The sequence below is a fragment of the Ovis canadensis genome, chromosome 22 (genome assembly GCF_042477335.2).
Source record: "Ovis canadensis isolate MfBH-ARS-UI-01 breed Bighorn chromosome 22, ARS-UI_OviCan_v2, whole genome shotgun sequence".
In the NCBI taxonomy this organism is placed as follows: Eukaryota; Metazoa; Chordata; class Mammalia; order Artiodactyla; family Bovidae; genus Ovis; species Ovis canadensis.
In genome coordinates this window covers 57,696,992-57,708,946 of record NC_091266.1, presented here as the reverse complement: position 1 = coordinate 57,708,946, position 11,955 = coordinate 57,696,992, and the positions used below count along the sequence as shown (strand labels likewise).

Genomic DNA, 11,955 nt, shown 5'->3' with positions numbered 1-11,955 from the left:
TTCCAGTAGTTTTTTTTTTAAACAATTCTTTCATATTATCTAAGAAATGATCATGTTATCTGTGAACAAAGTTTATATCTTCCTTACCAATCTGAATGTTTTTTACTTACTTTCTTTGCCTATTGCATACGAGAAGCAAAACTTTTCAGTAATCAGTATGATACTGAAAATGAGTAGTAAGAGAGGATATACTTGCCCTGACCCAGATATCTGTGGGAAAGCATTGTCTCTCAGTAAGTATGATGTCAGCTATGGGGTTTTTATACATATTCTTTAACAAGCTGAGGAAGTTTCCCTCTGTTCCTATTTCACTCTGAATACTTCTGATGAATGAGCTGAATTCTTTCAAGTGTTTTTATGCATATATTGTTCTGATCATGTGATTTTTCTTTTTTGCCTTTTTGATGTCCTAGATTACAATAATTGATTTTTGAATGTTGAACCAGACTTGTGTACTCATAATAGATCCCACATGACTGTGAGCATAATTCTTTTTATACATTGCTGGATTCAGTATACTAGGATTTTGTTGAGAATTTGCGCCTGTATAAGTTTTAAGTTATTTCAAAATAATTTTTTTAGAAATATCAGAAGTTATGCTTTCAATGATACCATTGGTCCCCTTTAAGATTCCAATTACAGTCTTTGCAGGAGTGTTCTTAAAAATTAATCTTAAAAAAATTAATCTAAAATGCTAGGTAAATCCATAAAGACATAAAAGATTCATGGTTGTGAGGTAGTGTTAACCTTCCAATTGGATGGAGGGGGAGAGGGATGACCATTTATGGGCACATGGCTTCATTTAGGGCTGCTGAAAATGCATTGCAAGTTGACAAAGATGGTGGCTGCCCAACATGGTGATTCAGAGAAAGCAATGGCAACCCACTCCAGTACTCTTGTCTGGAAAATCCCATGGACAGAGGAGCCTGGTGGGCTGCCATTTATGGGGTCGCAGAGTCGGACACAACTGAAGCGACTTAGCAGCAGCAGCAACATGGTGATTATACCAAATTCCACTGAAGTACACTTTAAAATGGTTCATCCTATGTTATATAAAATCCACCTTGTTAAAACATTCACACAAACAAGCTAATCCAGAGTGAATATCTGTTCCAGTTGTTGACTTCGTTGGCCAACGTTTAGCATTTCGTCTGCTTTATGTGATGTCGTTTGGTTTCACAGGTCCATTTGGAGTGGGATGTTTTTGTGAATCTTTGTGTCTTTCTTCCTCTGCCCTGTCCCCATCCTCCATCCCCACACTCTCCTCTCCTGTCTTAGCAGTTTTGCAGTGACCTCCATGTGACTCTTTCCTGGGCCATGAGCCCAGAATCAACTGAACCTCCTGCAGAGAGACTGGGAAAGGGCAGCTCTAGTAGGAGATCTGGTCCGAGATCCAAGAGTGCCAGCTGGGTCTGTCTTGTGCCTCCCACAGTGGGGCCCCAGACCCAGCAGATTTTCATCAGCCTCTCTTGGCTGATGGTCATTGGTTGGGTTGATGCTCCTCAGTCCCCATGAGGTTGGCCCGCTCCTGGTCCTTCCAGTAGGTCCTGCCTGTGAGAGAGACAGGGGGTCCCAGCTCCCATGTAACCCCTGAGCTTCACCCCACCAGCCATTAGTATTTCATCAATGTTTCCAGGTCTTAGAAACATTGCTCTTCTATTTGAAGCCACTTAAGCTTTTGATTTTTCTCCCCTATGTTATCCATATTGTCATGCATTGAACTGCAGGGAGGTTTTTACCCAAAGGCCAAGGAATGTTTCTCAAAGTGACTGGAAAGTCGCCTTTGTAAGAGCTGAAGTTGGGAGCAGTGAAGACCGCAAACCGCTGGCCTGGACCAGGTCAGCCAAAGAGGCTCCAGAGTGACTCTAAAGTGTGAAATGACTTATTTTTAAAACAACTGAACCTATTTAAAGTCTTGAACATGTTTTTATGTTTACCCCTGAAGGAATTCAGAACTTCCCACTGTAAAATATGTTGATATGGCCTATTGACTATTTTGATTTAAAGACACTTGGAAAAAAGGCAAATCCAGAAAAATAACAACGTACACACATGCACGCTCTGACCTTCTTTGTTTTTCTCATAAGCAGGAAATAAGTTGCCACTGAAATGCATGCCCTTTATGCCAGAAGGAAATAACATTCTTATCATCAGGACATAAAGTTGAGTCCAGAGAATTTTACACACAGAGATCTTGATAAAATCATCCTATTTTATCCTCCCCACATGATGTAATTACTTTTCCACAGTTGCTTCTCTTTGTTGAAACACATATAGAAGCAAGTAAATTTCCCAATTTGGGAATTTTTCATTTCTTAAGAAGTTTCCCCTCATATTATGTTCAACTTGCACTAAATAAGCTTGTCTGCTTTTCTCCTGTTGAGTTGTCTGCTGTCAGCTGAAGTCACAGGCCCTGACACATAAAATCCTAATAGGGTAAAGGTAAACTTTTGCCTCCCCTTCAAGCTAAACTGGACTCCAGTTCAACAGCCTTATCTCCAGGAATGGTGTCCATCTGCTTTCCCGTGTTAGAGAACAGAGTCAGACACATTACTGACACAGTTACAAGCTGAATACAAGTCCAGGGATGAGCCCTGGGCCTTATCTGACTGCTCTCCATCCCTGCAAAGCTCAGCCCAGGGTGAGCTCAGCACCAGGGGCTTTGTGGACACAGCCTGTAAGCAAATGCCAGCTGGTCCTTCTGAAAAGGCAGACAACTCCCAAACGCCTTCTTCCCTCCAGGGAAGTCAGAGCAAGACTAGCCTCCCTTCCAGGAGTTTCCTCCTGAAATGGGCTTCCTGTTAGAACTGGGTCCTGAGACTCCAGCCACCAGGGACCCTTCTCAATTAGAGACTTTTTTTTCCATTTCTTCTGCAGGCAGAGACTGAACATGAGTGATGACTCAACATCCTCAAATGGTGCTGGAAGACAGTGTCCAGACCACTCCAGATCCACACTCACACACATACACACACAGGCATGCACAGAGACACACACACACGCACCGCAAAGGCCCACATGCTTTTGTAACTCAGGGTCTTGATCTTGTCCAGAGCAAAACCTCAAGTTTTCTCACCCATCTGTTCTTAGCTCCTAGAGACCAAAATCACAAAAATGACCAATGATCTGAGCCACAGGTGGTCTCCCAAACTCTGTGCTGGGACCAAGGTGGGTAGCAGCCACCTTAGACCCTGCACTGTGACCTGGTCTCCTGCCTCCATCTCCTGCCTATCTGCTTTTGGTGGTTGTCATGGGAAGCTAGACACCAGCTCCCCTGTAGCCCTGCTGCCAGAAGTCTAGGTAGACTAACCCTCCCAGTTTGTTGGGGACAGAGAGTGTTCTCAGGACACAGGAGAGCTGTGCTAAACCGAGAAGGTCCCAGGAAAGCAGAGGTGAGTGGCCTTCTCCCAAACAAGAGTGATTTAAATGAGGGTCCACTGGCCAAAGGACAGAGGACAGAGGTTTTACTGGCCAAATGGCCAACCCTCTGCCGCAGCATGTCAGCCTGGTGGGAGATGCCTTCACAAAGACTTCAAAGGTTCCCACTTCCTGTATTCCCTGACTCTCCACCAAATCCACTCTCCTCCTCACACCTCCCAGAAGACCATATGGGAGGAAGGAGATGTGTCCAGGGTCACTGCTGGTTTCTCTCCTGTGACCCCTTGTAAGTTCCTGACATTTTACCCTCTCAACCCACAGTCCCAGCTTGACCCTCAGGCCAGCCTCGGCCTCCTGAAACTACCTGCTCCATCAAGGACTCGTAGCAAGAAGGAAATGTCCCCAAGGCTCTTCTACAGAGGCTGTAATGTGTCCTGGGAGGGGAGGCAGGCAGATGTGGGGGTAGGTGGCAGTCTGCCCACCCGCGATCACCTTGCCTATGAAGACCCCCAAGGGCTGTGAGTGGAAAAGGCTGGGAAGCTGTGTTGGTCCCGTCTGTCCACTGCTCACTCCACAGTCTCCTCAGTCTTGGCGTCACTACAGAGCAGGGCCCCATGGCCATTTCCATTCCTGCGGGAGCCCCTCTAGCCGTCCACCAAACACGAAGAGGTCAATGCTGGGTGCAGCCCCGGAAACAAGTGACCAATCTGGCAGCTGCTTTGAAAAAAGTTCTTTATTCAGCTTGCCCTATAACAAGGAAAGGCTAAGATATATACACCACAGGCCAAAGAATCTGGTTCCTAAAAGGTCAGAAAAGAAATTCTATCCACAATGAGTGCTCCTAGTGTGTAAGCTCCCAGCTGCAGGCAGGATTTTTAGGTCCCTGACCTGCTTGCCTGACATTTTGTTCCTGTGCCGAGCCTGTGTTTCGGAGGAAATCTGTGCTCATTGTTCTCACCCCCCTCCTCTGTCCATCCCCACCATGCACTGGGCCAGAGTTTAACACAGTTATGTGCTCTGGGTACCAAGCTCTGGACACTGGTTTCTTCCCTCCTCACGCACTCCAGAGCACGGGGACTTGGGTCTGAGCACTGCGTCCTCCTGCTTCACATCTTAGTGCTTGGAGGCTGGGCACGGGCTGCCCGCACTCTCCGCGCCAGTGCGAAGGCTGCCACAGCCACGACCATGACCACGAGGACCCCGGCAAAAATGGTGGCACTGTGGTAGCTCCCGTGGGTGCTGGTCTCCTCCTCCGTGTCCACCACCTGCCGGTCTGGGAAGGAAAGGAGACTCGGGATCAGGATGAGCCCAGCAGGGAAGGAGAAGGGGAGACAAGTAAGGGCTAGGTGTGTGTGTGTGTGGGGGGGGGTCCCAGGGCACGGTGATGGCAATCAGAACCGTTTGGTGGGAGGGAAGAAAAATAAAGGAAGAGAGGTGTGCTTTTCAGGAAAGTGAGGCCAGATTGCCCCCACCTCAAGGCAGCTGAGTATCAGCCCTGGGAGATTTCACAGTGTCTTGTCAGCTCTCAGGAGCTATGAAGGATTCTAAACAGAAGGGCAGAGGTGGGCTTTGGGATAGTCTTTCTGGCTGAAGGCTCCTAATGGATGTGAAAGGAGGGAGTTGGGGCATTTGACCCCATCTGGGAATGGCTACAAAGTCCCAGCAAGAGGGAGAGACACAGGACTTAAGTTACTGCCCTGTCAGTGGGAATAGAGAGAGGGGAGAGATAAGATTGGTCCCCATTGGCACCCTTTGCCTGGTCCCTGCCCCACCTTCCTTCTCTCTGTAGCTCCACCCCTCAAGGCGGGTGACATATGATGGAGCTGTGTCTCCTCCTGCTGGAGCTGCAGGGGTTTTGATTTATTTAGTTCTATCTCCTGGCACACAATAGATCTTCCAGAGATGATCTTCCAAAGATCACACCAGTCCACCCTAAAGGAAATCAACCTTGAGTATTCACTGGAAGGACTGATGCTGAAACTGAAGCTCCGATACTTTGGCCACCTGATACAAAGAGTCAACTCATTGGAAAAGACCCTGATGCTGGGAAAGATTGGATGCAGGAGGAGAGAAGACGAGATGGTCGGATGGCCTCACCGACCCAGCGGACACGAGTTTGAGCAAGGTCTGGGAGATAGTGAAGGACAGTGCCCGACTGAGTGACTGAACAACAAAGATGCCCGGAATGCTGAAAATGTGAGGGAAGAGCCTGGAAGCAGCCAGACTAGGGCAGGGCCTGGGTCTGGGCCCTGGGAGGGAGGGAACTGTCAAAGAACCTCTGTGAGGAGGAGCCTGTGCCTTCAGGGGGGGTTGTGGCAGCTACTGCTGCCCCATCACTAACGCCACCACATTTGTTGACCTGGCCCAGCCTGGACCAGAAATGATGGGAATCCCTCTGCAAACATAGCCTCATCCACACCCACAACAGAACAGCACAGCAGGGGAACTCTGCTCCCCATTCCAGGTGCAGAACACGAAATGGCTTTTCCAGGGTCAACCGCTGGGAGCTGTCAAAATAAACCAGTCCTGCCTGCATCTACACGGCCCTGCACGGACCCTGAGGTCACGACCCTGAGGGGAAAGTTTGTCCTCATCATAGGTAATAACGTGATCATTAATGTTAACATTGATGACAATATGATAGGAACAAAGTCACTGCTCTTTGCAGCCAATGACTTGTACCAGGCAGAGGCCAAAGCAGTGTAACTAATGGTGTTTTATGTAACCCTCTCTGCAGTCCTAAGAGTATTAACGTTTTTGTTTCATGGATGAGTGTGAGATTTGTATTCAGAACCCGCAGGATAAAGGTGTCAGGTGTGCTGTGTCCCAGGTTAGAACTGTCTTGACCAAACCCCTCACATGCATCCCCCCACAGACCAGAAGCCCTTGGAAGAACATGGGAACCAGGTCTAGTTCGACTCTGTATCGACTCCGTGTCATATAGCACAGGTGCCCTATTCAAGGGGAAATAGGACACCCACGAAAGCAGCCTGAGTCCCTGCAGTTCACGGTCCAGGGCCCAGGCAGATGGTGGGGTGGGAGGGGGGCCACCTACCCAGCTTCCTCTTCTGGGGCGAGGCCTGCAGCTGGATGGGTCCCAGGACGACGTCCACCTTCTCCTGGTAGGAGCTCACGTCCCTCTTACCCCTCACGATGCAGCCTCTGTTGCAGCGGGAGAAGGGGTCATACGCCCTGCACACGACCATCTTGCACTTCAGGTACACGGAGGGGAAGCGGTTCAGGAAGTGGAAGGAACTGAACTTGAAGCGGACGATGTTGGACGAGGGCTGGTGGTAGGGTCGGTAGGTCTCATCCTTCACACACCTGGAGGAGCAGAGGAGTCGCCGTGAGCTCTCAGCAAGGCGCTGCGCTCCTCACGCCACCCAACCATGCGCGGCACGTCCTCCGGGGAGGATGGCAGTCACCAGGCCACCTGCTGCCTTTCACAACCCTCCTGTGGGCCACCTGCTGGGCAGGCTCTTTGTCCACTGCCCCATCTACCCCTGTTTAACCTTCCCAACAGACTGGGATAAGGGCTTCACTACACTCATCTGATGGCTGAAGAAACTGGCCCAGAGAGGTGTGATTTTCCATCCAGGGTGATGCAGCTAGCATGGCACTGAGCTGGTTTCTCAACCGCAGTCTGCTTCAAAATCAGTGTTGCTCCTGCTATATGCATATCTTTGGAACCTTAAGGCTCGCCTGGAGTTTAGTCACTTGGTCTAATTTTACTTTACAGCTAACCTGCTGGATGGCAACTGAAAACTCCCTGAGCTCTCCAGATACCCAGAAATGATAGCCTGGCTGCTGAAGCCTGAGCTGCTGGAGCCCAGCCTGCCTTCCTTGCACTCTGGGCTAGCTGGGCATGCGTTTATCAGGTAAAGGCCGAAGTCCACTCCCAGAAGATGCTACTTACCCGCTCCGGATGAGATCGTAGGTCAAAGATGTAAAGTCATTAGGATTCGGTGATGCCACACAGGTGTCCACAAATAAGGCTAGGGAGGCTCTAGAATGGAGGATTTCAGCCTGAAGGTACAAATTCTGGTTTAGGTCCACATAGTATGGGCTGCTGGTCACCGGATACAGGAACGAAGAGGATGTATAAAAGGAAATGTTCACATCAAAATTGCCATATTGTATGTTCTCAACCTCGATGGTGTCATTAGTAACATAGATCGTGTTAACCCAGGTGTTCTGGAGCATCTTGCAGCTGACGTGAATTTGGAGGTCCCTCTTCCTGTTAATGATGCCGCTTGAAGCAGTCGCTTTGAGGAAGTTGGAGTAGGTAATGGTGTCATTATCCACCTGGAGGGGCAGGAAGGAGAGCAGACTCAGGCAAATGTCATCCACTGAGGGCATCTCATTGCTGGTTTGGGTTAGGAGGAGATTGAAGTGGTGCTGCAAGACTACAAAATGCTCCCAAAGCCTCAGAGAGATGGGAGGTATCTGTCGCTATGGCTACTGTCACCTGGGGTAGACACACTTCCCAGCAAGGTTCCCTCCTTTCACACCTCCCCTTTCCTTTGCCTCATGATACAGACCACGAGGTTGGTGGTCCTCCCGGGAGCTGCTGCTCAAGGAAGGATGGGTGTGTCTGGATGACCCCTACCCTGGCTGTATGACTAAGCTGAGTTTGATCTTCCTGGCTCGGGGCCCTTCGGGCTGTTCTGTTTCAGTCTCACTCTTGCTGGGAGGCAGTTGTGAGGGAGGGGCGGCTGGCGGGATTCGATTTCACTGTGCTGTGGGGATGCGTGTAGCTATTGCAGCTTGGTGTCTGAAGCTGCTGGAGCCCAAAGCAACAGAGATCCAGACTTATAGCCGTGGCAGCTCTCTGACCTCTGGGCAGGAACCTCCCCAGAGGCTCTTATGGAGCACGGGGTGGGCGCCATGGCAACACAGGAGCATTTCCATCATGTTTTGCCTCTCTGCTCCCCAAACCACAACACCATTTCCTACTGCACCTTTCAGGAAGCAGCACTAGGTCTCTCATGCTGCTTGATGGGCTTACGTCTTGTAAGAACAACCTCTCCAGGGAAAAGAGTCTCGCAACCTGATGCTCTGTGAGCAACTCAAGGAAAGGGTGATGTCTAAGCATCTCACTTTTCCCAGAGCTTGGTGGTGTTGATGATAGCATTATTAGCATCAATAAAAATTCATGGAATGGAGGAAAGACCTGGGGCATAGAAGCCCAGCAAAAGTACTGTGATGAAAGAAGGATGGAGCTGGCAGTAGCAAGCCCAAATGGCCAAAAGGTCACAAGTGAACAAGTGCCCCTGGAAGCCCCACGGTCATGATCATCTGGCCGCAGGTGAGCTGAGCACAAGAGCAGCATTCCCAGGTGGAGACAGGGGAGGGGGGAGGGCTCCCTCCCAAATGCTGTGAAGGTCAGAACCTTGCCTGGTACGAGTTCCCACCAGCTGTGGGCGCCTTTGCAGGAATGGACACAAAAATAGTGGCCTAGATAGAAGCCCTTGTAAAATGTAAGACAACCTTACTCTTTAAAAAAAAATGGAAGGGGGACTTCCCTGGTGGTCCAGTGGTTAAGACTGTGCTTCCAATGCAGGGGGCGAAGCTTCAATGCCTAGTCAGGGAACTGTGGTCCCACATGCCCTGCGGCTGAGTCAACAACAACAAAAGAAGTGAGTCGTTGAGTCACAGTCATGTACACCGTGAGGAACAAAAGTACATTCCTGGCCATTTGGGAGATTAGACAAGTTCCCTTCTGAAGCCAGCACTTGTACAACCTAAATATAATTATTCTTTAGAACAGCATGTGTTGCAGAGGCTTTCACTCCATATCTGAAGTTGCAGAGCTCAGCTCTGAGTTAGTCCCTTCCAGAAAGACTTGTGAAAAGAGAAAAGTTTAACAAGTAACTAAAGTGGTTTTAGTGGAGAAGGAAATGGCAGCCCACTCCAGTACTCTTGCCTGGAAAAGCCCATGGACAGAGGAGCCTAGTAGGCTACAGTCCATGGGGTCACAAAGAGTCGGACACGACTGAGCAATGTCACTTTCACTTTCAAAGTGGTTTTGCTGCTGGGGGAACCTTGCCTCTTCTCTCACCTTGGTTTCCCTTTTTTCCTGTCAGAACGAGTCTCTGGGCTGCAGGGGATGCCAGAGCCTGCACTTTGGCCTCAGGTCTGGAGAAGAACCTAGAAGGGGCTCTATGCCTTCCAGGCCTCCATGGGAACTGTTACTCGCTCAGTTGTGTCTGACTCGTTGCAACCATGTGGACTATAGTTCACCAGGCTCCTCTTGTCCATGGCAAGAATACTGGAGCAGGAAACCATTCCCTTCTCCAGGGGATCTTCTGAACCCAGGGATTAAACCCCAGTCTCCTACATTCCAGGCAGATTCTTTACCACCTGAGCTACCAGGGAAGCCTCTATGGGAAGTACGCTGTATTTACATTTTCTTTTAAAAAATGAGGAACTTTATATTGGCGTGCCAGTGATCAGCACAATAAACCACATAAATGTTGTCATCCTGTTACTCCTTCAAAGCTGAACTGAAGTGTCTTCAGTTTGGACATACACATGGGAGTGTTTTTGAATCCATATTTGTCTCTGGTTTCCATGCTCAAGCTAGATTCTGAATGCACACCAAGCCACGTGGCATGAGGGTTTAGTTCTTGATCATAAGAAGCAGTTCTGACTTTAAATTAAAATTCATTATTAGACATCTGCCCAGGTGGCACTAGGGGTAAGGAACCTGCCTGCCAATGCAGGAGATGCAAGAGAGGTGGGTTCGATCCCTGGGTTGGGGAGATGCCCTGGATGACAGCATGGCAACGTACTCCAGTATTTTCGCCCGAGAAATCCCATGGACAGAAGAGCCTGGTGGGCTGCAGTCCAAGGGGTCACAAAGAGTCGAACACTACTGAAGTGACGAAGCACGCACGCCCACACTGTGCAAGGCATGGGATAGACGGGGAGGGCAGGCTGTCCTGGCCTCTACATTTGCCCAACACCACCTAAACAGGGTACCTGGAGGAGATGCAGAAAGTTTCAGCTACAGATCACACTATCCTGTCTTTGAATCTCGGCTCGTGACCATGTGGCCTTGAGCAAGTGGCTTAACCTCTGTAAGCCTCTGTTTCCTCTTGATTAAATGGGAATAAAGGTTGTCTCAAGAATTTTGAAAGTCTCGTTGAAACTCAGAGTTCAGTGTCTGGCACACAAACCAGCCGTTAGTAATCTGATTATAAAGGCTTAGGCTCTGCACCAAGGGGCGTAGGCTGTGGCAAAGATGAAGGAAATGTGGGCCTGCCTTGGAGGCATGGTTTGTAGAGGATACAGGTATTTAAATAAGCAGAAGAATAAGAATTAACCTATGCAGCCCACGACCATCCAGGTTAGAAGACTGGGGCTGCCCTGTGGCCTTGGCATCTCCTAACAGAAATGAAAGAACACAGATGGAATAGCCCAGACATCAGAGGCTCCAGGCTGTACATTTGGAGCCAGGAAGGGTGGTTGTCTGTGGCGGACCGACTCCCACTGACTAAACTCAGGACAAACCAGAATCCAACATGACTGATTTGCAAAATGTAAAAGCCAGGTGGACTAGAGTGTTTGCAGGGCGTGACTCATCTGTACGCTTCTCTGCACTTATGCCTCCATGACCCACTCAGGTCCTCCCAGAAAGAGATCCGATGGGAGCTGGGTGACCGCAGTGTTGACTGCAGACCCTCGGGCCCAGGCACCCATCTGCTGCCCACAGGCTCATCTGGTTAGCTAGTCGAGAGTCCCCTGTCTCTGTCACTGTTCCTTGTGACTGGAACAGACAAGGCATAGCACCCTCATGGCCCCTTGCCTGGCACACAGCAAATGGGCAGAATGTCTTTGGTGACTGACACACCCTCTGATCGTGTGTGTCACACACACTATACACATTTGAGCATTTCATGCTGTATATTTGCTGCAGACTAAACCTAATAAAAAACTTCCTAGGTGGCTCCATGGTACAGAATCCACCTGTGAATGCTGGAGACGCAGGTTGGATCTCTGGGTCAAGAAGATCCCCTAGAGTAGGAAATGGCAACCCACTCCAGTATTCTCGCCTGGGAAATCCCATGGACAGAGGAGCCTGGGGCCTACAGTCCCTGGGGTCCCCAAAGAATCGGACATGATCCAGTAACTAAACAACAACAAACCTGCATTTGCTCTGTGTCTGTTCCTTGACATCATGAGAAACGCTGGGCTGAGTGCAGCACAAGCTGGAATCAAGATTGTTGGGAGAAATACCAAAAACCTCAGATAGGCGGATGACACCACCCTTATGGCAGAAAGTGAAGAACTAAAGAGCCTCTTGATGAAAGTGAAAGAGGACAGTGAAAAAGTTGGCTTAAGCGCAACATTCAGAAAACTAAGATCATGGCATCTAGTCCCATCACTTCATGGCAATGGGGAAACAGTGGCTGACTTTATTTTTGGGGGCTCCAAAATCACTGCAGATGGTGCTTGCAGCCATGAAATTAAAGGACATTTACTCCTTGAAAGGAAAATTATGACCAACCTAGACAGCATATTGCAAAGCAGAGACATTACCTTGTCAACAAAGGTCCGTCTAGTCAAGGCTAT

The 11,955-nt window shown here is 49.2% G+C and overlaps 1 protein-coding gene across 15 annotated transcripts in view; it reads right to left on the bottom strand.

Annotated features, from left to right (window-relative positions):
* Positions 1–4,096: 4,096 nt before the first annotated feature.
* DMBT1 (deleted in malignant brain tumors 1) overlaps positions 4,097–11,955 on the bottom strand; it is a 72,586-nt gene continuing 64,727 nt past the window's right edge. For all 15 annotated transcript variants that reach the window (XM_069566758.1, XM_069566757.1, XM_069566762.1 and 12 more), the window contains 3 exons: positions 7,295–7,683; positions 6,434–6,702; positions 4,097–4,651 (listed from right to left, as the gene is read on the bottom strand). In XM_069566758.1, the coding sequence (XP_069422859.1) occupies positions 4,485–4,651; positions 6,434–6,702; positions 7,295–7,683 (825 nt within the window). In that variant the 3' untranslated portion in view covers positions 4,097–4,484. The remainder of the gene's footprint in view (positions 4,652–6,433; positions 6,703–7,294; positions 7,684–11,955) is intronic.